This window comes from Pezoporus wallicus, unplaced genomic scaffold, assembly GCF_028554395.1.
Source record: "Pezoporus wallicus isolate ANWC-B61680 ecotype Strahan unplaced genomic scaffold, APGP_CSIRO_Pwel_v1 contig_13838, whole genome shotgun sequence".
NCBI classification, from domain to species: Eukaryota; Metazoa; Chordata; class Aves; order Psittaciformes; family Psittacidae; genus Pezoporus; species Pezoporus wallicus.
The window spans coordinates 160,216-183,492 of record NW_026640113.1 but is presented as its reverse complement, the minus strand read 5'-3'; the positions used below and the strand labels follow the sequence as shown (position 1 = coordinate 183,492).

Below are 23,277 nucleotides of genomic sequence, written 5' to 3'. Positions count from 1 at the left end.
CCCGCTGTTATCAAGGTCTCAGTGCTGCAAACTGTGCTGTGAGTGAAACCAGCATAGGAACACACACAGAAGCACACACACTGTGTTGCTCTTTGGGTGCTGGGGAGCTGGTTTCTTGCAGCTGGTGGAAAACTCTGGTTAAAGACCTCTCCTCCTTGGAGTCTCTGCTCACCCGGCATCATCTGAATGGTTTGGGAGGAAAATGTCCCTTTTTGATGCCATCTTCTAGAATCCATGGACTGGGGTTGTGCGGGAGATGATGAGATGATCCTGATGCAAGGTGCTTGCAAGACAAGAACCCAGGTTTAAGGACAGAATATCCCAAGCCAGAAGACACAATCAGATGCTGGTTTCTATATAGCAACAAGAGGAAGTAACCTGCTGGTACCCATCTTCCAAGGGAAGTGGAGAAACTTGGAAAGCCAAAGTATGAGGAAGGGTGAATGAGATTACATGGCGAATAGAAGCAAGGGAAGACACAGACATCAGTTAAACACAATGCTGCAGCATCCTGCTAACATAACCATCGACGAGGACGGTGCTTATCTAATGGGCAGTATCGGGATTACTTCTGTATCCCAGACTGCCATTAAAAGCATCCCATGCTGGCTTAGAATGTGCCAGGGTTAAATGCAAGTGGGGCTCAGGACTTGTGACTCAGCACAGAAACTCTCTATGGCACATACTTTGCTGTAAGCTCTCAGCCAGGCAGTCTGCCGCTGGGCAGCACGAGCATTTAACTCCTTCAGCATCCCTTTGGGGCTGGATTTGCTGCCCTAATGCCTTTCTAAACTGCCTCATTGGCCAGGCAGGAGGACTGTGCCACTGTGTTATGATACAGTGAAAAACACACCATAAGTGACCTGCTCATCGCATGCCTAAAGTACAGGGGGAAATGTGGAACTGGGGAAGATGTTCATTGAAAAGGAGAAGTGGGTGTTAATGCTCATGGAGAGATGGATGGAAAACCAGCCTCTGGGGATACAGTAATATGAGGAAGGTCCCCAGCTGCTGGTAACTTGGAGATCAGATCACAGCAAAGCATCAGGGCTACCTGAGCCTGTTGAAGATGTCCCTGCTCATTGCAAGGGGCTGGACTAGATAAGCTCTGAAGGTACCTTCTAACCCAAACCATTCTGATTCTATGACTGCAGGTCCTCTCGGGTATCACCAAATCGGGTATCACCTGAGAGATGGGAAGATGTGGTTTGAATGAGGTGGAGGTGTTAAACATTTGCTGCCTGTGATTGCTCTGGCTCAGGTCACCCCCCTCACGTGCCAACAACCAGGCAGCTTCAGGAGGTGCTGGGAGCAGGGGGATGCCCATAGAATCATAGAACCACAGCCTGGTTTGGGTTGAAGGGGCCTTAAAGCTCCTCCAGCTCCAGCCCCTGCCACAGGCAGGGACCCCTTCCACTGGAGCAGCTTGCTCCAAGGCCCCTGTGTCCAACCTGGCCTTGAACACTGCCAGGGATGGGGCAGCCACAGCTTCTCTGGGCACCCTGTGCCAGCTCCTCAGCACCCTCACAGGGAAGAGCTTCTGCCTAAGAGCTCAGCTCAGTCTCCCCTCAGGCAGGTTCAAGCCATTCCCCTTGGCCTGTCCCTACATCCCTTGTCCCAAGCCCCTCTCTGGGTTTCTTGCAGCCCCTTCAGGCACTGGAGCTGCTCTCAGGTCTCCCCTTCAGGAGCCTTCTCTTCTCCAGGCTGCCCCAGCCCAGCTCTCTCAGCCTGGCTCCAGAGCAGAGCTGCTCCAGCCCTCGGATACAACAATAAGACGCCGATAACAGGGGCCACAGCCCCGTACCCACGCACAAACACGGCTTCATCTCGGGAACGCTGCTCCCGTTCAGCTCCGGGCGGGCGGGCAGCAGGACCGCACGTCCCGCAGCCCCCCCCCTCCTCGCCTCGGCTCCCCTCCATTGGCTCCCGGCCTGGCTCCTCTCTCTGATCCTCCCCTTCCTCCCGGGGCGCTTTTGAAGAGGCTTTTCCCAACTTTCCAGAAGTTTCTTCCCGACCCCTTATATACCCCCGCCGGCGGGACCGCGAGGTGCACAGGGAGCCGCGCAGGGCAGCGCCCCAGCCCGCAGGTAAGGGAACGGGGTACCCTAGGGTAGGGCTGATGCCAGGCAGGGATGCGGCCAAGCAGCGGGATGGGGTCGCGTCGGGGTCCTGTCTGCTCCCATAGGGCAGGGAAGTTGGGGGTGCACGGGGTGTGATTGCACAGAGGTGCATGGCGGATAGGTTGTGGTGGAGTTGGGGGGGATAGGGGACAGGCTGCCCCACAAACGGGGTGTATTTAGTGAAAACGCGTTAAAAGATCCCCCCCCATCACCATTTTTACGTGGTCAGAGAGGGTGGCAGAGGCTGCACCCTGGAGAAGCTTTTGAAAGGTGAAAAAGGAGGTGAAGGAAGCGCTGGCTTGGGCCGAAGGGTCCCAGAGCATTCCTGGTTAGAGGACGGCTCCGGCTCCAGTTACAGCTCAGCCTGGGAGCCTCCGGGACCCTGGGCACCAGCCCAGCGCATGATGAGAGCTCCCTGCAGGACCAGTGCCGGCCTTTGCCTGCCTTAAAGTGCCGCATCCCTGTGCTGACACGGGAATAGCCTTCTGCTCTCTTGCATGCGTTGCTCTATCCTGCTCGTGGGTGAAACACAGCCCTCGCAGGGCTTTGTGCCTCTGGGTGGCTGTCATGGGCGATGCCCCCTCCAAATCCCACCAGCAGAGCAAGTCCCTGACATCCCGAGGAGGTCTGTGGAATGCCACGTTGGCACAGGGCGTCCTATCCACGGGCTGCACACGCTCGAGAGAGGATGTTATCGGCGGTGAATTCCCCCCTCATTCCCTCTGTTTCCAGCCTTGGTAATGGATCCACCGCTAATCCCAGCTGTAATCCAAGGATGGGCAGCAGTTCTCTTGGTGCCACTGCACTGCATCACCCATTGCTGGCTGGTCTCGGAAGTAATGAACCCTTCTTTAAGCTGGTGATGGAAGCGATGTGGGCCGCCCATTCCTTATGGGAACTACTCCATGTATCTGTTCTCTTTCAGAATGAAAAAGGCAAACGTTGGCTTCACTAGGAAACACTTCCAAGGTATCCTTAGAAAGAAAAAGGACCAAAGAAAAACCTTGAAGTGCTTATTCTGCACCTTGAAAGTGCAGCTTTGAGCCTGTTGCACAAATCTCTGCTCTTCGGTAGCCGGGATGGCTCCTTCCTTCAACAGAAGGCTTGCTCCTAAAAGGAGTTTAGGATATGAGTCTCTGAGGATACATAATCCCTGCGCTGGCAAAGGGTCCCTGGTGCAACTGCGCACTCGCTTTCCTTCGGGCTACGTGCGTGTTTCCTTCCATATGTAATCCCAGCGGGCCCTTCGCTTCCTCTGCTGCCTTTAACCCTGAAGCTGCCCCGGGAGAGCCCGTTCTTGTCCCTGCATGCAAAAGGCAGCCTGGAGCAGGGTGGGAGGAGAGGAGCAAGGAGAGCTCAGCACAGCCTTGGGTCTGAGGCAGGCTGTGGGAGGAGGTCATCCAAAGGCTCGCTTTGGGAATGCAGGAGGGATTTAAGCCCTTAGGAGGTGCTGTGGGGAAGGGTTGCTGTGAGCAATGAGGAGGGAGGGAAGGGAAGGGCTGGGGACACGTTATAGCCTTGGAGGTAAGCGGGGTGAGCTCCAGAGAGCTTTTGGACACGGCATTTAGGACTGGTCACTCTGGAGATGATCGAAGCTCCCACTGGAGCAAGTCCAGAGGAGGCCATGAGGATGCTCAGGGGCTGGAGCAGCTCCTGTATGGAGCCAGGCTGAGAACATTGGGGCTGTTGAGCCTGGAGAAGAGAAGCTGCGTGGAGACCTCAGAGCAGCTTCCAGTGTGTGAAGGGGGGTGCGAGGATGCTGGGGAGGGACTCTTCATTAGGGACTGGAGTGATAGGACAAGGAGTGATGGGTTCAAACTGAAACAGGGGAAGTTCAGGTTGGATTTAAGGCACTAGAACTGGCTCCCAAGGATGTTGTGGCTGCCCCATCCCTGGCAGTGCTCAAGGCCAGCTTGGACACAGGGGCTTGGAGCAACCTACTTCAGTGGAAGGGGTCCCTGCCAGTGGCAGGGATTGGAGCTGGAGGAGCTTTAAGGTCCTTTCAACGCAAACTGTTCTATGATTCTATGAAGCTGGTAGCTCTGAGCCCTGACGGGGATGGAGCATGTGTTGTGATAACATGAATCTACCTCATGCATGAACGTATTGAGATGGGGCTCTGCTGGGGGAAAGGAGGGGTCCACCCCATTCAGCTGCCTCAGTGCCTCCCTTGCAGAGCTGTACAGGCAAAACTTTAGTGGGACGGAGCTGATCCTACAGTGTTGGAGCTTCTCAAGGCCCCCCCACCTCTGCCTTAGCTTGGTGGAAGCTCATGCACTCCATCTAGTGTCTAGAAAGCTGAGTACTTTGGGTACCAAGCTCAGGTCCCCGAAGAGGACAATCCCTGCTGTGCACTGACCAGAGTAGCCCCTGGACTGATGGGCTGCACTATGCTGTGTGGTCCTGGGCAGCAGAAACATCCCAGTTCTAGCTTCTGACCAGAACAAAGGTTTGACTTGCTACTGTTGGGACAATCCCAGAGTGGTTTGGGTTGAAGGGACCTTAAAGCTCCTCCATTCCCAAGTCCCTGCAGGGCCACCTTCCACTGGAGCAGCTTGCTCCAAGCCCCTGTGTCCAACCTGGCCTTGAACACTGCCAGGGATGGGGCAGCCACAGCTTCTCTGGGCACCCTGTGCCAGCGCCTCAGCACCCTCACAGGGAAGAGCTTCTGCCTCAGAGCTCATCTCAGTCTCCCCTCGGGCAGGTTAAAGCCATTCCCCTTGGCCTATCAAGACCATATCAGACCTGTACCTTCCATTCCCTTGCCCCTCTTTAAATCCTTTACTGCCCATGAACATAGAGGGATAAAGTCAAATAGCTTAAAAATGAAGCTGTCATTCAGAACGCATAGGCTGTGCATGCCAGAGCACAGCCTGCACTCTTTTAGGTTAACTCTTGCAATGGGGAAAGCCCAGGGAGGACTTGGCATGACTGCACCCCAAGTGAAGCATTGCTGCTGATGCTCTGGTTATCGCTTTGGGTTGCACTGGAAGAGCCTGTGAATGCTGAGGAAGGGCTTGAATTGTGTTGACAACGAGCTCCTCTTGCCCAGCAGGTCCTCAGAGGCGCCGGGTGCTGCTGAAGCCATGTGGGTTCTCCTGGTCCTTGCTCTCTGCGGCCTCGCTGCCGCCGTGCCCTCGGAGGACAGGAAGCTGAGCGACAAGGCAACAACACTGGCTGACCGCAGCACAACGCTGGCCTTCAACCTCTACCATGCCATGGCGAAGGACAAGAACACGGAGAACATCCTCCTGTCCCCCGTGGTCGTGGCCTCTTCCCTCGGGCTCGTGTCCCTCGGGGGCAAGGCCGCAACCGCATCCCAAGCCAAGGCGGTGCTCAGTGCGGACAAGCTGAACGACGACTATGTCCACAGCGGGTTATCCGAGCTCCTGAACGAGGTGAGCAACAGCACAGCCCGGAACGTCACCTGGAAGATCGGGAACCGCTTGTATGGCCCGGCCTCCATCAACTTTGCTGATGACTTCGTGAAGAACAGCAAGAAACACTACAACTACGAGCACTCCAAGATCAACTTCCGAGACAAGAGGAGCGCCCTGAAATCCATTAACGAGTGGGCAGCCCAGACCACGGATGGGAAACTCCCAGAGGTCACCAAGGATGTGGAGAAGACTGATGGAGCCCTCATCGTCAATGCCATGTTCTTCAAGCGTAAGTTCTACCTTCTGTTCTTGATCTAAGTGACCCAGAACCTAAGGCAATAGAGAGAAGCCCAAGTCCTGCGTCCACTGGAGGCGTGTTCTCTTTCAGAGCACGTAGTTAGCAACTGTGCATGCAACTGCCACCCGTTTCCTGTTCTTACACGCTGAATTTCTCCCTCCTGTAGCTCACTGGGATGAGAAGTTCCATCATAAGATGGTGGACAACCGTGGCTTCATGGTGTCCCGTTCCTACACCGTTGGGGTCCCCATGATGCACCGTACAGGTGAGTTGCAAACCTCCATCCCCGTGTCAAGACCAACAGGAGTTAAGGTTTCTGCTCTGTTACTTGGTTTTCCACCAACTGCTTCCAGTGTTGTTTTCCTCGTGGGTAGTCAGTGTGAGAGGACAAAGCTGGGTGTGCTTGTTCTGCTGACTCAGTGTCTCTGTCCCTAACCCTAATCCATGTTTACTGTTGGGTGCTTGGCTGTTAGGAGTAAATCCCAGCTCACCACACAAATGAGATGCAGTTTGGAGTTGTTGCCAACTCAAGTAACAGTGGACCAGTTCCCAAAACAGTGTTCACACTCACTTCCCTACCTGTCCAGGGGGAATTCACACCAAGGTTGTGGGGAGCTTTGCTCCTGCTCCACATCTCACCATTTCCTGCTTTTCTGATTTCAAGGTCTCTACAATTACTATGATGATGAGACTGAGAAGCTCCAGGTGGTGGAGATGCCACTGGCTCACAAGCTCTCCAGCATGATCTTCATCATGCCAAACCATGTGGAGCCTCTGGAGAGGGTTGAGAAGCTGCTGAACAGGGAGCAGCTGAAGACCTGGGCTGGCAAGATGAAGAAGAGATCAGTGGCCATCTCACTGCCTAAAGTTGTCCTGGAAGTCAGCCATGACCTTCAGGTAAAAGAGGTCCTTAAAATAGTTGGGACTTGAGGGTTCTTTGGGTTGGGAGAGAAGATAATGGGATGATGGGCTCTGTATGCCTGTCATCTGGGGGCTGGGGTAACCATGGCTGGAATGGATTGCACTGTGTCATCTCTGACCTCTTTTCTCCTCCTAGAAACACTTGGCTGATCTGGGTCTGACAGAAGCCATTGACAAAACCAAGGCTGACTTATCAAAGATCTCTGGCAAGAAAGACCTTTACCTGTCCAATGTCTTCCATGCTGCTGCTCTGGAATGGGACACTGAAGGGAACCCCTACGATGCTGACATCTATGGCCGAGAGGAGATGAGGAACCCCAAGCTCTTCTATGCTGACCACCCCTTCATCTTCATGATCAAGGACAGTAAAACCAACTCCATCCTCTTCATTGGCAGGCTCGTGAGGCCCAAAGGAGACAAGATGCGTGATGAGTTGTAGTTGGGTTGGGTTTATCCCCAAGAGCTTTGGTTTGTGTGTTTTTTAGTGGGGGGATTTCAAAAAAGGGGAAACACTATTTTGTATCCTTCTCGAACTATGGGTGCTATTCAGACCAGGGTGCATTGTGATGAGAAACCAGCATACACTTTACCTCACCCCAGAATACCCATTGCACAGACCCACCTCCAGAGAGGAGCCTGCCACAAGAGGGTCACCAGGAGTGGAAAGGAAATGGCATGCACCATCCCAGCTGCGATGTTGAGGCTGATGCCTACCTCCTCCTTGCATTAGTTAAGCCTCCTGCTAAGTACCTTGCTGCTACCACCAGCTCTACAAAGGCACAAGCCCTTCACGCTTCCATCTCAAATGCTTCTGCACATTGAGCTCTGCTGCTTGCTTCTCTCCTCCTTTGCTATGTGGCACCACACCAAAGCTGCTCAGGTTGCTCTGCAGTTGTTCCTTGCTTCCCTCTTCTATCCTCAGTGGTATATAACAGAGCACAAAGGGGCAGTTCTGAGGTCCAGCCTCTTCTGTGGTCCTGGGAGCTGAGCAGGACCGTGACAGCATGTAAGAATGGAGACTGCATGGAACTGTGCCTTTCTGTCCTGCCTAACCCTGCTCTGGATGACTCCAGCTGCAATAGCTATCAGCTCCATAGCTAGAACACTCACTGCAAAGCCAAGCACAGCTTTGCTTAATGCTTCACGGAGAAGTAAGTGGCTTTGGTGTCTGCTGACACCCCTAAGAGCAGAGCTAGGTCCCTTCAGCACTCCTGCATCCCATGGGGATCACCAGGGGGGCTCTTGGGCTAGCATCTGGAATTGAACATCCTGTACCATGCAGACAGAGGAACTCCACTCCTCTTGGTGCTTCTGCATCAGCAGATGAGGCTGGGAAAAAGTTACCACTGCAAAGGGTATCCCAGTTACAAGCAGGGCTGGTGGCTGTCAGCTCCTGTTGCAGGTCAAGGGACTCTGCTGGCTTCTCCCAGGGAGCTGGAGGAGGTTCACTTACACTTTCTTCTTTAAATACAAAGCTTTAGAGCTGCCATTGCCTGACCCTTTTGTGAAGCTCCTCCTCTGCATGATGCTTTAGCTCCCTGATGGCTGTCCTGGGTAACAGCATGCTGAAAACCTAAATGTATTTATAGTTCTACTCTTATTTATGTCTGATAAAGAGCATGTTTCACAGCCTACTCCAGCCTAGACTTGGAGGCTATTCCTATCTTCTTAAGGGATATCAAGTTAATACTTAAGGAAGTAACTGATACAATCCCATGAGCATTGAAGTTGCTATGCACTGAGAGACACTGCAAACAAATCGTGACAAGATGACTGGGAGAAATCCATCACAATCCAAGTGCCAGTTAACTCAAACCCAGCAAGGAGCACCACTGCATTGCTTTTCTCTCCCCTTTTATTTCCTTGCCAATGTGCTTGCTGTCAGGTTCCTACACAGAAGCCCAATACTGCATTCTCAGACTGTAAACAGGACTATTTCCACTTATTTATTATGTTAAAACCAGCAACACTCTTATTAGGTGCTTCCTACAAGCAAAAATTCAGCAGCTCATGCCCCCGAGTTGGACCTGGCCATGCATGCTCCAGGTCTGCAAGCTTACACAAGCTTATCTGCTTTAATTCCTATCCAAGCCAGCCAGAATGGGAGATTCTTGTCCTTAAGCCCCTTCCCAGCTCATATTCCCAGGTGCTTTTTTGGGAGGTAGGAAGCAATCCACAAGGATATACCCAAATGCACAGCAAGCCTAAAGCCCAGGGTGCATGGTAGATGCTACCTGGTGAGAAGCAGTGCACTGAAACCCACATGCTGGAGGATTGGGACTGGAGGGGGGGGTAAAGGGGTGGGTAAGGCAGGAACACACTGTGGGATGTTGTGAATAATGTGCATCATGTGGATGCAGGTGTCTGATGGCTTTTGTTGTCTCTTCTTGTACCACACAGTGACAGTTGTCTAATTTTGCAATAAAACTTTTTCAATGAAGCCCTGGCAGCCTCAGTCACTTGAAGGGTTTGGATGGAGACAAAATACTCCTAAAAAAGGCTTGGAGAGGCTCTTTGCCATCCTTAAATCCAATTCACTTGGCTTAATCTAGTGGTTAGGGACAAAAAAATACACTAATACCCAACATGTCAATCAAGGGAAATGAATAGTATTAGAAGGTCAGCTTTTCTTACAATCATGGACTGGTTTGGGTTGGAAGGGACATTAAAGCTCATCCACCTCCAACCCCTGCCATGGGCAGGGACCCCTTCCACTGGAGCAGCTTGCTCCAAGCCCCTGTGTCCAACCTGGCCTTGAACACTGCCAGGGATGGGGCAGCCACAGCTTCTCTGGGCACCCTGTGCCAGCGCCTCAGCACCCTCACAGGGAAGAGCTTCTGCCTAAGAGCTCAGCTCAGTCTCCCCTCTGGCAGGTTCAAGCCATTCCCCTTGGCCTGGCCCTACAGGTCCTTGTCCCAAGCCCCTCTCCAGCTTTCCTGCAGCCCCTTCAGGCACTGGAGCTGCTCTGAGGTCTCCCCTTCAGGAGCCTTCTCTTCTCCAGGCTGCCCCAGCCCAGCTCTCTCAGCCTGGCTCCAGAGCAGAGCTGCTCCAGCCCTCACAGCATCTCTATGGCCTCCGGACGCACTCCAACAGCTCCACATCCCTCTTGCATTGTTGCCCCAGAGCTGGACACAGTATTCCAGAGGGGAATCCCACCAGAGCAATAAATCCTTGATGTTGTCCTCAACTTCTCACATGACTGATCTAGCAAGAAAAGAAGTACACAATCCTAACTCTTAAGCTCACTACTTGCACATCCCTTGATCTTACAAGCAACTGAACATCTTAATGCTACCAGTGATCAGCACCATGAGACTAAGTTGGAGTCTCATACTCTCCAGGAGCCAGCCCTCACTGGAGGACTGCAGGAGAAACCCCTAGCTGATCATCATCTCACATATTGGGATGTATTAGAATTTAGACACAAGGTGCAAATCCTTGCACTCTTCTCTTGCTTCCAGCTTTCACGCATTTCCTGCTCCTATAATGTGACAAAACTGGTCTGTCATCTTGCCTTTTGGAATTGCTTTCCAAATCCACGTTGCTATTTAGAAAGTCAAAATTTGATGCTGGCATTGCTTAACTCTTAGAGTAACTTCTAAAAGCTTCCCATGGAAAGATGTGCACAGAAATCTGCTATCACTTTCCCTTACACCCTGAGGAAGCACAACTGTTTGACAGGAGACCTGCCAGAGAAGCTGGGAACAGGCAGGCTGAGGCTCACATACCCACACTCGCTGCCAGACAGCATTTCCTGACACTGTCACTTTGGAGTTCCAGTTGCCTGCAGAGAAGCCTGCCCAAAATGGCAATCTGGCTGTCAAAGCCATTCCCAAGCAACACAGTTTGCAGATTTGTAGGTTCTGATGCAGCAAATAGGTTCTGAATTTCTCAAATGGGGACAGGAAGTCTTGATCTTGCACACAACATGATCTCTAAGGGGGTGTGTAACAGCCTCTTCCCATTACTGCACTGCAGTCTGAGAAACACACTGGGAAAGGAGCTGACAGAACCAGAATCTCTGCCTGAAACTTAACCAAATGCTCAGTCTCATCGCTTTAAACTACAGGCTTTAGCTTCACCACGACAGGAACAGGTACATTCATACAGCAATAGAACAGAGGTGGAAACACATCCCTGCATACAGACTATGCATTTCAACAGCTTAGGTAGCCTTGTCATCTCTTATCAGCTTCAGGATGTCATCCTACAGCTTATTAAAGCCAGTTATTAATACAGTGAGAAGCCTCAAAGGAAGACAAGTGTTTTCCCAACTGCTTCAATCTATTTCCATCTCAAAGCTTAGGATAGGTTTGAAACTCAGGAGTGTACACTCACTTCTCCCCAGCTATTGTGTAAAAACACCTACTCAGGAGTTTGTCTCACTCCCCATCTCTACCAGCAAAGGTTACTTGACCCTAACAGGAGCCATAAGGTTCCTGTGTGGTCTATAGGCCTGAAAGTCGCACACTGAACATCCTTTCAGTGCCAAGGGAAATAAATGGATGTACAGGGGTGCAAAAAGCATTCAGCAGAATACAGTAACACTTCAGTTTACACTTACATTGAAGCCACAAAGGTGTAAACCACCACTTTAGACACTGCTAAAGAAGCTCCCCCTTCTGGAAACCTCGGAGTAAGGGACTGGTATGGAAGGGAAGAGTTCCAAGCACTACTCTAGTTCATGTTATTGATGACCCTCTTAATACCAGCCTGCTTGGCTCCAGCTCTACCAGACATCAGCATTTTGTCCCCACTTTTAGATCAGGATCTCCTAAGTTCACTCCAAAAGGGTAACACGACCCGGAAGAAATGCAACAGAATTCCTTCCATACCAAAGGCAGAGCAAGGCTTTCCTGGAATACATCTTGGAAAACAAGTAAAGGAGCTCCACAAACACTGTCTTTTGTGATTTTATTAAGAGATGTTTTCAGGACAGTCAAGCTTCTGGTTGCAGATGTTACAAACCCTACAACAAAAAACAGAATACTGAGTGAGATGGTGGCAAGCTATTTCCCGTAACCATTCTCCTACCCCAAACACTGAACAAACACGATTCCATGTTTGTTCCATGATTTCCAATCTCTCACTTCCTGCATTTTAGCCAATGATCCCCTTTTCCCCACAGGAGCCCTGCAAACTCCCTGAACTCTGCCTGTTCACACAAAGCCAGCTTCATAGAATCACAGGGGTTAAAAGGGACCTTAAAGCTCCTCCAGCTCCAACCCCTGCCACGGGCAGGGACCCCTTCCACTAGAGCAGCTTGCTCCAAGCCCCTGTGTCCAACCTGGCCTTGAACACTGCCAGGGATGGGGCAGCCACAGCTTCTCTGGGCACCCTGTGCCAGCGCCTCAGCACCCTCACACGGAAGAAATTCTTGCCTTATCTCCAACCTAAATCTCCCCTGTTTCAGTTTGAACCCATCACCCCCTGTCCTATCACTGCAGTGCCTGATGAAGAGTCCCTCTCCAGCATCTCTGTAGGCTCCCATCAGATATTGGGAGGGGGCCTGCAAGGACACCAGAGAGGGACTCTTCATCCGGGGTTTAAAATGAAGACGAGCTCCTCATTCAGTCAGAGACCACCACAGCCTTGCTTTCAACAGCAGCTGAGGAACCTGGAAGCAACCTTAGGCCCTCTCCTTCCTGCTGCTTTCAGAGAAAGCCAGCAAACTGCACATGGTCACTGGGAACAACTCAGAGCAGCTCTTAAGACAATTTCAAGCTATCTATTTCCATCTTAGAAGCTCCTCATTCAGAGAGGGTTTCAAACTTGCCATTATTTACTTACAAAACTAGCCTAAGCATTGTGCTCAATGTTACTGGCTTCCAAGTATACCCCCCACGGGATCCAGTTCGGGACAGATACCCTGTGCTGTCAACTGCACATTGGTAGCAGTGGCATAACATGAAAGCACCCGAGACACTGAACCCTTCTCAGACAAATGCCTCTAAGTCAATCAAATTGTGACCCAAGGTCCCCAAATTCATGCTGCAGGACGCAACGTGAAAACAGGGCACTTGCACAAGGATATTTCCTTTCAGACTCGTCATCTCATCTTCACTGAAGGGTGTGCTTAGCTGGTTTGCAGCCTGCCTTAAACCATGCCCTCTTCATGCAGGGCAATGCTCTAAACCGAGTCCAGCTGAACACTCTGCCTGGTTCAAGGCAGCACCTTTTTCCCCCCAGCAGCCTTTCTTGGGTGACATGACACCCTTTCCACATGGACCCTCCCCAAACCTGCCTCCCACCACACAGAGAGAGGCACTTACCCCTCAGGCAGTGGGAACCGGCTGAGGCATGGCTGGCTGTTCTGGTTTGCCACCTTTCTGCTCTGAAATGGGGGTGGTGGGCAAGATCTCTTCTTTGGGTTCCACGATGCTGACATGGTCTGGAAGAGGCTTTTTGGGGCCAATCTTTCCACTTGGGTCCCAGGGCAACATAATCTTTACTTTGATTCCCAGTACTCCTGTAAAGAGTGACGGGACAATACAAAATATCAAGCACCCATTCAGCAGGGACAAACCCCACAAAACATGCTTTCTGCACCAAAACCATCCTGACAACACTAAGATGCAAGATGATTAACACAAACCATAAAATGGCTTGGGATGGAAAGGACCTTCAGATCATCTAGTCCTAACCTCCTACCACAGGCAGGGACACCATCCACTGGACCAGGTGGCCCCAAGCCTTGTCCAACCTGGCCTTGAATGTGCTAAAGCCTAGAAATCCCATTACTCTGAATTTAAATCAGCATGTTTTATCTTTATCTAGTTCATTGCCTTTGCTAACTTCAGCCTGGGACTAGGATGAAAACATGCCCTATCCCTCAGTCATGCCTGCCCTGGTTTAAACCCTGTCCTCCCTGGGGTAACTCACTTTCCTATAGGAAGCTGCACTGAGGGTTTTTGCATCCCTTCTCAGACAAATGCCTCAAAATCATCCAATGAATAGGACATCCTGCCCAAGGCAGCCTCAGCCCAGCACCACAGAACATGGCACTGAACAGGCTGCAATGACACAAGGACATCCCTTCTGACTCGTCATCGGATCATCACTGAAGGGAAGGTGAAGAGCTTTGTCTGTGCTATTACCCCTACATCAATTAAGCAACAAATCAAACTAAGATGCATTAGTTGTGTGTTTTACCAGGTGGAAGGACAAGGGTAAGCAGGCCTGGCTGGTTGAGCTGGGAAGACTCGCCAGGGCACAGCTATAGGGGAAGACTGTCTGCATTTGGTCTTGTGGCTCCCATGTTCTGTCTGCCTACCCCTAGGAGCCAAGAAAGCCAGAATTCAAACTGCCAACAGTTCAAGTTCAGTCAACCTGTGTTTCATGTAAGCTGTCCTACTACCAGCCTCAGAGGCCACAGGATACAAGTGACACTATGTGAAAAAGCTAAAGCCACGTGCTCAACTGGAAACATTCAAACTCCACCACTACAAAAGTGGATGTGGGATGAATACCCAAGCCTGTTTGCCTGCTGAAGGCCACTTCTCCATTTCCCATCCCCAAACACAAATGCAATTACATTAAGTTCCACTTCAGATGTCATGTGCAAACTCCACACCACGAGCTTAGTTGCAAAAGGCCAGGAAAACAGTAGGTTTTTGGAGTCTGAACAATGAACACAACTGAACTGCTCTGCCAGATCAGTGGTGCATCAAAACCATGCGAGCTCCCACCCCGCAGGTGAGAGGGAAACCTCCAACCTGCAGGCATGGGATACCAGCAGCTGACATCTTCTGGTTCTGAAGTCCAACACAAGGAACCACCACGGCTACAAAAGGGATCTGCACGCCATGCACTCACCCTGCCGGAGAAGGACGTGACGCACGGCTGTGTCGACGTAGTAGTTCACTGGGTCTCCACTGTGGATCATCAAACCATCCACAAACTTCATGGACTTGGCTCGCTGACCTCGGAGCTTGCCAGACACCACCACCTCGCAGCCCTTGGCACCGCTCTCCATGATGAAGCGGAGGACACCATAGCAGGCTCTGCAGGCAGAGAGCAACAGGCCAAGTCCAAATGGCTCCACGGAGCTGTTTTATGCCAGTTTCAAGCACAGGCAATGGCACTTCTACTTTTGTTGGTAGAAAGCCTTCTGAATGTAACCCTCTGCACCCCAAGTTCTGCCACTGCTACACAAAGCAGCAAAACTCTTCACATTGTTTTAGCACTGTCAACACAGCTCTTCCCTGTAAGGTTGTGGGAACAGTGACAAGCATGTTTTTAGTGACACATGAAAAGCTGCACTGCTGAGGCAGCTAATACAGCCACATCAGGAGTGCAGCTTCCCATCCCTTCTCAGACAAATGCCTCTAAATCAACCACTGATGACAGGATGCTCCTGCTGAAGAACCACATGCAGCATCACAGAACATGACGCTGCAGAGATACCACATCAAGAGGCACCCGCTTCTGACTCGTCATCTTATCATCACCGAAGGGATCTAAGCAGCAAGGCCAAGTGTCATCTGCACCATAATTCAGCCAGAAGGCTTGCGATTGTGTTTCACTCCTCCACCCATTTATCCACAAATAAGTAACTGCAAGCTTTAGGCACACTTCCTCACTGTGCCATCACGCTCGGCCTGCTCCACTCACCGACGCACTGCTAAGCCTCCCAGAAGCTTGTACCGCAGGGACTCTGCCTGAGCGATTGCACACAGACCTCTCGTGGCCACCTTCTCTGCATAGAGCTACAAAGGAAGAGAAGTAAACTCAGAAACAGGGCTGTTATCTCAAGATACTTTTAATTCGTAACACAGGAGAGCTTCATACTACTCTGTTCCTCCATCCTCTACACCCAGTTCAGTTAGTCTTTCCACAGCTTAATCCTTGGATCTACACACCCTTAACTCCTTTGGTGCCAGTCGCCTACTCCTGGCAGAGCTGAGACACACCAGCAAGACTCCACTGAAAGTCAGGGGACTATTTAAACCACCGTGGTTCAGGGTCAAAGAGCTGCTGCTTCAAACAGCTCCAAAACACGTGGGATCGTGGGGCAGAGGTATCCAGACAATCACAAGCACAGTTCTTACAACACCTCAATTACATTAAGTCTGCTTCAGGTTTAAAACCCAACTCCAGAAATAGTTTGACTTTTGACAGCTTTGAGCGTGAGGTGTATTTAATCCAACATCTCCAAGAGCCCAAAATCAGGTACTTCACAAGAAGCAAACATGCAAACTCATGCACACGATACTCCTAGAGCTGCCAAATCATGATGTGCTCTGTGAGGGTTTGTGCCATACAGTCTATTTAAGCAATTGCTGGAGATAATCAGCAACGTTCACTGTATAATGTGATCCAGCAACGCTGGCCCAGCAGGAATAAATGTGAGCACCACGCCAGACAACACATTCCCCCCTGCCACTAATCCGTGTTAGAGGAAAGTATTGATAAGGGCACCAAACTTCAGACATAAGAAGACCAGTCAATGGTCTGGTGTCACTTTAAAGTCTATTTTATTACAGTATCATACTCAAATCTCAGAGATACTTCTGCACCAGAACAGTATAAAGACAAAAGCATTATGAATTCAGTAAGGGTGATGGTAACACACAACCATCAAACATTATGCTGTTAGACTAGTTCTCACCTCAATACTGGGACAACAACATTCTGTAACGTATTTAGAGGTAAATTTAGAAGGCTTTATCTGCACCCTTGCTGGGAAATCAGAGAAACCCAGCCAAAGTGACAGCACTCAAAGCACCCCAACCAACAAAGCATTTGTGAGAGCACGTAAAACACCATCCAAGTTACCTTTAAGTCAACCCCCCTTTCAGCTGACACCATCCAGACACTGCACAAAGCAAACTGCACAACCCGCTTAACACTGCTACAAGAGAGACAGTTTTACCTCAACGCTTCCTTCAGGGAATCCAAACCTCTTCTGCACGACAGCTGTCAGCTCCCGGATGCGGCGGCCCTTCTCTCCCAGGACATTCTGAGTTCTGGGAAAGAAAGGACAGAATGCCTGAGAAAAGTCTCCAAGTCAGAGCCTGTAACCATCCCAAAGAGCTTCCACACTGAGCATCTAAGTCCAGGGGTCGCAACACTCCTGTAGCACTACAGATCACTTCAGGATCTGCTTCCCAGTGATCACTTTAAGCTCCAGACTGCAGCAACGTCCCCTACAGTGCCTTGCACAGGACCCATGTGTCAACAGCAGGATCTCAGTTACCTGGTGGCAAGTATGATGATCTCGGTCCTGGTTGGAGTGACCCGGACTTCAACTCCCGAGTACCCATCTTCAGCCAGTTCACGAGTCAGGAACTCATTCAGCTCAGCTTTGAAGATGCCGTCAGCGACAAACTGAAAACCAAACAGATCAAGTCAAGCTCTTTTCAAGTGCTCAGCCTGAACACAACATCTTCCCATTTGGAGTTTGGGAGCAATTCATCCATCCATGGGACCATCCTGCAGACCAGCTGCCTCTCCCCCAGTGGAAAGGAAGCAGCAGAGGGGAGAAATAAAAGCATTTTCCCTGAAATTCCCATAGACAAGTCACTTCTTCCAGTATCTGAAGAGGGTTACAAGGATGCTGGGGAGGGACTCTTCATCAGGGACTGGAGTGACAGGACAAGGGGTGATGGGTTCAGACTGAAACAGGGGAAGTTCAGGTTGGAGATAAGGCAGAAACTCTTCCCTGTGAGGGTGCTGAGGCGCTGGCACAGGGTGCCCAGAGAAGCTGTGGCTGCCCCATCCCTGGCAGTGTTCAAGGCCAGGTTGGACACAGGGGCTTGAAGCAAGCTGCTCTATGGAAGGGGTCCCTGCCCGTGGCAGGGGTTGGAGCTGGATGATCTTTAAGTTCCCTTCCAACCCAAACCAGTCCGGGATTCTGAGTCCAGCAGTAACCTACCCCACTGCCTCGCTACAGCCACGCTTCACGCTGAAGGCTGACATCACACCTCACTGCCGTGTCCTGCAATGGTGCTTTGATTCCGTATAAATAAAGAACTAAAAGGGTCCGTCCCTCCACCAGCCCCACAGGGCCCTCGCGCTTCCAAGGCCTCCCTCCCTCCCTCTCCAGAACCGGCACAGCCCCGCACTCTCCCGGCTCCTCTGACCCATAGAAGCCGGGGGTCCCTAACTGGCGTTAAACCGGCTCTAAACCGGTATAAACGGGCGCAGGGTGATAAACGGGAGCGATATGGAGGGCTCGGTGTCTGCATGGACAACGGTGGTAAGTGGTGTCCCTCAGGGGTCCGAACTGGGGCCGCTACCTCATGAGGCTCAGCGGGGCCAAGGGCAACGTCCGGCCCCGGGCTGGGGCAATCCCCGGTGTTTTGAGCCCAGAACCCAGAGGAGGCCACGGGGATGAGCAGGGGCTGGAGCAGCTCCTGTATGGAGCCAGGCTGAGAACATTGGGGCTGTTGAGCCTGGAGAAGAGAAGCTGCGTGGAGACCTCAGAGCAGCTTCCAGTGTGTGAAGGGGGCCTATAGGGATGCTGGGGAGGGACTCTTCATCAGGGACTGTAGTGATAGGACAAGAGGTGATGGGTTCAGACTGAAACAGGGGAAGTTTAGATTGGATCTAAGGAAGAAGTTCTTTACTGTGAGGGTGCTGAGGCACTGGAATGGGTTGCCCAGAGAAGCTGTGAATGCTCCATCCCTGGCAGTGTTCAAGGCCAGGTTGGACAGAGCCTTGGGTGCCATGGTTTAGTGTGAGGTGTCCCTGCCCATGACAGGGGGTTGGAACTGGGTGATCTTAAGGTCCTTTCCAACCCCAACTGTTCTATGATTCTATGACATTAGAAGGTTGATGGCCACCATGTCCCACCAAGGGGCATTGCCACTGGTGGTGGCACTGATGGCCTGGCCACCACCTCTGGTTTTGGGCTGGACTGCTCAGGCCACGCGGAGTTGATGAGCAAAGAGAAGGTCCTCCTAAACATGCTGGGAAGCAATCGGAATTGCTTTGGGAACAGCATGGCTCTGCTCTGGAGCTGGTCCCAGCCCTTGAGGGAAGGACAGAGGGCACTGGGACCTCCACCACCAGCTCTGAATCCATGGTCCAGCCGTTTAATGTCTCTCTTGAATGGGATGGCCACATCCACACCCCCGCTGAGCTTTGCCTCCTGCTATCTCTTTGTCTAAACCCCACCAGGGCCCCATTAACACCAAGGATGGGGTTTTGGGGCTCGTGTTTTCCAGCCACACTGAGATGCAGCCAGGCAAACCACGCAGGGGATTCCAGTATAACCAGTACAGCACCGGTAAAACGCATCTTCAAACACCCAGCCCGGTATTGCCTACGGGAGCAATGGAGAGGCAAGCAGCGTCTGAGGACACAGCTTCCCTCCTCACCTTGTTTTGCCACTAGATGTCAGTGGAGACGGTTGCCAGGGTGGGGAAAGCTTCGTTTCATTCTTCTCTTCCCCAGGGATTCATTCATCCAGGATTTGAGGGCTGGTGGAGCACCGGTGAGACAGAGCCTGTCTGGAGCAGCCCATGGAGCAGACACATTTAGTGTCCCCTCTGAACGCTCTTCTTGTACTTGGAGTGAGTCCAACCATCATATCCTTCCCTCAAGCAACTCCTTCCCCTCTCTGGGCTGATCCAAGCTGGCCATTCCCACACCATCCACCCTTCAACCTCCCTGTGATCTCTCCAGAGGGAAGGGACACTCTGTTCCTCACCCCCATCTCCCTCTCCAGCTCCTGTTGTTCCTGCTGTCCTTTGCTCCCACTATTGGGCTGCCAAAACACACCAACCCCAGTGGTGGTCCCATCCTTCTCTCTCCTTTTACCCCCATGCTCCTCAAGTGCCAGTTACTGCCTGTAGACCCCATCAGTGCTGTTCCCAATGGAAAATTCCTCTTGGCCAAAATTAGGAGCCACAACTCCATCAATCTCTTCCCATCTCTTCCCCAGGGACTGTGGCTGTGGCCAGGCTGGAGCCAGGCTGACCAGGGATGGATTTAAGGAGCCCTGAGGGTCTAGGGCTCAGACTGGGCTGGTTTAATACTTGCTTAAGCACTCTGTGGGCTCCTGGTGCTCTTCTCCATCTGCATCCCTGGGCATGATGAGACAAAACCAGCTCATGTCCAGATGGTAGAATAGATGCTGATCCTTCTCAATGCTGTAGAAATCACCACTTAAGGCTTCATCTAGGTCTATATTTGCAATAAATCGACCTGGGTGTAAGGCACCCGAATTTCTGTGCCCCCATTTCAGCCTGCAGGTTGCTGCTCATCTCGTTTTCTGAACTCACCCCTCAGAGGGACCCCCTGAGCCTCATCCTCCAGAGGAGCTTTGGGCTGCATGGAGCTGTGGAAGCTCGGAAGGATGCCCAGGAGGAAAGCAGGTAGGAAAAGGGGATGGAGTAGCCACATTATGAGGAGACAGTAAAGCAAACAGGCCAGGGATGTACCTCAAACATCCTTAATCCATCTGGATGGCCCATAGGACTGACCAACACAGCAACAGTGTGTGACCTTTCCCCAGCCCATCGCCGAGACCCAAAGCAAGCAGGAGACATCTCATCTCCAAGGAAAGCTTCCCTTTTTCCTCCAGCATGGTGCAGGACCACACTTCCCTTGCAACAGAGGCTATGAGGAGCTCCCTCCCTCCTTCCCCCCTTCCCTGGCCCATCCTGCTGTTCCTGGAGCCCGGCTGTCAACCAGCTCCCAGGAACCATCCAACACAAACACATATATATTCTGGAGGAGGTTATTTAAAGCCCTGCTCTTTCCCTGTCCCAGCCCAGCTCCACAGCAGCCTGTGAGCACCGAAGAGAGGGCAGGGGCATGGGGATGGGGCTGGGGATGGGGCTAGGGAGGAACACCTTGCTCAAAAGACCATGGAGATGGTGAGGTTTGGGGTGGCAGTTGGGGAACCCACGGTCCCAGCACCGTGCCAGGTTGGATCATAAAATCATGGAATGGTTTGGGTTGAAGGGACCTTAAAGCCCATCCAGCCCCAACCCCTGCCATGGGCAGGGACCCCTTCCACTAGAGCAGCTTGCTCCAAGCCCCTGTGTCCAACCTGGCCTTGAACACTGCCAGGGATGGGGCAGCCACAGCTTCTCTGGGCACCCTGTGCCAGCGCCTCAGCACCCTCCCAGGGAAGAGCTTCTGCCTTACATCCAACCTAAATCTCCCTTATTTAAGTTTAAACCCATTCCCCCTTGTCCTACCATTACAGTGAGGGGACAGCTGCATTTGAGGTCACAGCAGCCCATGAGGCCAGGAGCTGGGGATGTCTCTGTGCAGGGATCTGAACAGATTAACCAGGATCTCAAACCGTTCTGAAGGAAAGACCCTTCTAACCTCCACAAACCCCACTCTGCTTGCTGGTTTCCAGCCTGGGACCACGATACTTGCAGAGCAGGAAGTATCTGGCCCAAGATCACCTCGTATTTTTAGGCTAAGTTTACCCAGGAGAGGCTCAACCAATGTATTTCTGGATCACATAAAGACAGGGAAAGGCACAACATGAGCAAAAAAGCCTGGCCTTGACGTGCATCCCCTTTTCCATGCCCTATTAAGGAGAAACTATGTGTTGTATCAGCGTTTCAGGGTCAGCATCGACACCCAGAGCCGGGGTCAAGCTGCACCCTGGTACAAAGCAGGGACCTCGGTGGCGTTAGGCAGCAGGGGAATGTCCCTGTTCCCCCCCCCCTCCCCAGACATGGCCCAGCTAAGCCAGTGGGCTCCAAACTGCAGCCTCTGGAGCCGGGAACGTTTCAGTCCCTTCCACAAATAGCAATGTGGGATTCCTCCCTCCGCTCCGCTCCATCCATCCCTGGCTCCAGCCGGCTCCCAGGGATACATGGTGATGCTCCGAGATGCTGTTTGCAGCCAGAAGGGGATGAATTCCTCCCTGCTCCATCCCTGCTGAAAGGGAGACCGGCAGCATCCCCAAAAGCTGGGATGTGCCTATATCCCTCACCTCGGAGAGCTCAAATCAAGTCTGGAAAATCAAAGGATCCCAATGGCCTCCCGGCCCCAGTAAGGCTTGGATCTGCAGGAGTATCCATAAATCCCATGGTAGGTGGCTGTCGCTCAGGTTTGTGGGGCCAGACAGAGGTTCCCTTTGTTCCAAGTGGATGGAAAACCCTCTGGGATTGCTGCAGCAAAGGCAAAGAAGTGGGGATATTACCCCCTGACATGGCATTTGGTGGCACCAGGGAACCCCTGTGTCCTCACTGCAGGTGCCGTGGGGTTAGCAGCAGGTTTCCTCGCTGTGGGAATGCCAGCTTGGAGCAGGTTTGGGAATCAGGAGCTGTCCTGCCTCCCCGCAGCCCCTTTCATTGCCCAGACAGCAACATGGTTTATGGCAGCCCAAGGCCATTGCACAGGCTCAATTAAACCCACATCCCAGTGTTTTCTCCCCGGGAATCTGGCTCCCGTTCAGAGCATCCAGGAGGGGCTGGCAGCCCTTTGCAGTGAAGGGGCCAGGGAAGAGAGCGGCTTTCCTGGCTTGCAGGAATGCTGGATTTTGGGATACCCTGTGTTTGCTGTGGCTAACAGTGAAAGGGCATTAGGAGCAAATGTCCTGGCTGGGAATGTCCCCAGGTGTCATTGCTGCTGCTGTTTTCACATGGCAAAATCATCCCAAGGGAGATCCTGTACTACCTAAGGACTGTGGGGGCTCTGCAAGGGAATGAAGCATCAGGGAACAGCCTGAGGGTCACCCCAACCACACCAGGACCCATGGGTACAGGCACAAACACAGGACCTGCCCTTCCCACTGCACCAACACAGCCATTCCCTAGTGAGGCAGGGCTGCTGCATCCCGATCCAGCCTCTTCCTCCTGCACAAGGAGCAAGATGCGAACTGAATTCCATGGCAGGCAGGGAGGTGAGGTCAAGCTTCATCCCTGTGATCCCTGGAGCTCAGACAACCGTGGGATTTGGGGATACAAAGTTGGTACCCACCAGGATGGGACTGCAGCATCCCATTCCTTCTGATTCTGACCCTGTGAGAGCCTTTGGGGCCATGCTATGGGGGGATTTTGACAGGCTCAGCACAGACCTTGTCTCCATCTACCCTCAGAGAGCCCCTTGAGTCCTCACTATGGCCTCTCTTCCAAGCTCTGTCTCTGAGGATGCACCTCCTTCCCCAAAAAGCTTTCTGGGGTGTTAGAGGAATGTCATTCCTGCCTCTGAAATCACCCCTTTCACAGCAGATGAGCTGTTCCCCCTGCAGCTACGGGCAGCAGGAGATGAAGGAAAGGTTGCTGCTCAAGGGATCTGTCTGCAAATAAAGCTTCTGACTGAGGCTGATAGATGGTCCTAGGGATAGGATTCCCAAGGCTATTCCCAAGCAGGATGATGTACCACAACCCTGTGCTGTCAGGGCAGGGACTCCTGCATCTATGATGCCAGGCCAAGGGCCACTATGGGCTCAGCAGATCACCCACAGGCCTGAGGAATGGGAATGGCAAGGAGGAGACTGAGATGGTCTCTGCTAGGACAGAGCTGCCCCCAGCAGCAGGAAAGCTGCTGCTCACTCTTACAGGAACAACCAAACCATCCATATAAAGGAGGGGGAAAAGAAATGCAGTTCATGCCAGTCAGCTCCCAGCCACATTTCCCA

At 52.1% G+C, this 23,277-nt stretch overlaps 2 protein-coding genes and 3 non-coding genes across 5 annotated transcripts; 1 reads left to right on the top strand and 4 right to left on the bottom strand.

Annotated features, from left to right (window-relative positions):
- Positions 1 to 1,930: 1,930 nt before the first annotated feature.
- SERPINH1 (serpin family H member 1) lies at positions 1,931 to 7,743 on the top strand. The gene is made up of 5 exons (XM_057417406.1): positions 1,931 to 2,087; positions 5,176 to 5,789; positions 5,965 to 6,063; positions 6,463 to 6,695; positions 6,856 to 7,743. Exons 2-5 carry the CDS (start codon positions 5,207 to 5,209, stop codon positions 7,156 to 7,158), a joined length of 1,218 nt encoding a protein of 405 aa, XP_057273389.1. The 5' UTR covers positions 1,931 to 2,087; positions 5,176 to 5,206; the 3' UTR covers positions 7,159 to 7,743.
- A 3,876-nt stretch (positions 7,744 to 11,619) lies between these two features.
- On the bottom strand, positions 11,620 to 17,069 carry RPS3 (ribosomal protein S3; the record flags this gene model as incomplete). Its single annotated transcript, XM_057417407.1, has 6 exons — positions 11,620 to 11,688; positions 12,992 to 13,188; positions 14,535 to 14,722; positions 15,333 to 15,427; positions 16,594 to 16,687; positions 16,918 to 17,069. Coding segments are annotated over 5 exons (723 nt in total), but the record flags the coding sequence as incomplete, so codon positions are not given.
- LOC130603580 (small nucleolar RNA SNORD15) lies at positions 12,651 to 12,788 on the bottom strand. The gene has a single exon (XR_008973218.1). It is a non-coding gene; the product is annotated as a small nucleolar RNA SNORD15 (small nucleolar RNA).
- On the bottom strand, positions 13,638 to 13,785 carry LOC130603578 (small nucleolar RNA SNORD15). The gene has a single exon (XR_008973216.1). It is a non-coding gene; the product is annotated as a small nucleolar RNA SNORD15 (small nucleolar RNA).
- Positions 15,028 to 15,174, bottom strand: LOC130603579 (small nucleolar RNA SNORD15). Its single transcript, XR_008973217.1, has one exon. It is a non-coding gene; the product is annotated as a small nucleolar RNA SNORD15 (small nucleolar RNA).
- Positions 17,070 to 23,277: the final 6,208 nt, after the last annotated feature.

Excerpts from the sequence above, each read along its gene's own strand:
- SERPINH1 (XM_057417406.1), top strand. The coding sequence starts at position 5,207 with ATGTGGGTTCTCCTGGTCCTTGCTCTCTGCGGCCTCGCTGCCGCCGTG. Across the intron at positions 5,790-5,964 it reads CAATGCCATGTTCTTCAAGC|CTCACTGGGATGAGAAGTTC; the intron begins GTAAGTTCTACC and ends TCCCTCCTGTAG. Across the intron at positions 6,064-6,462 it reads CCCCATGATGCACCGTACAG|GTCTCTACAATTACTATGAT; the intron begins GTGAGTTGCAAA and ends TCTGATTTCAAG.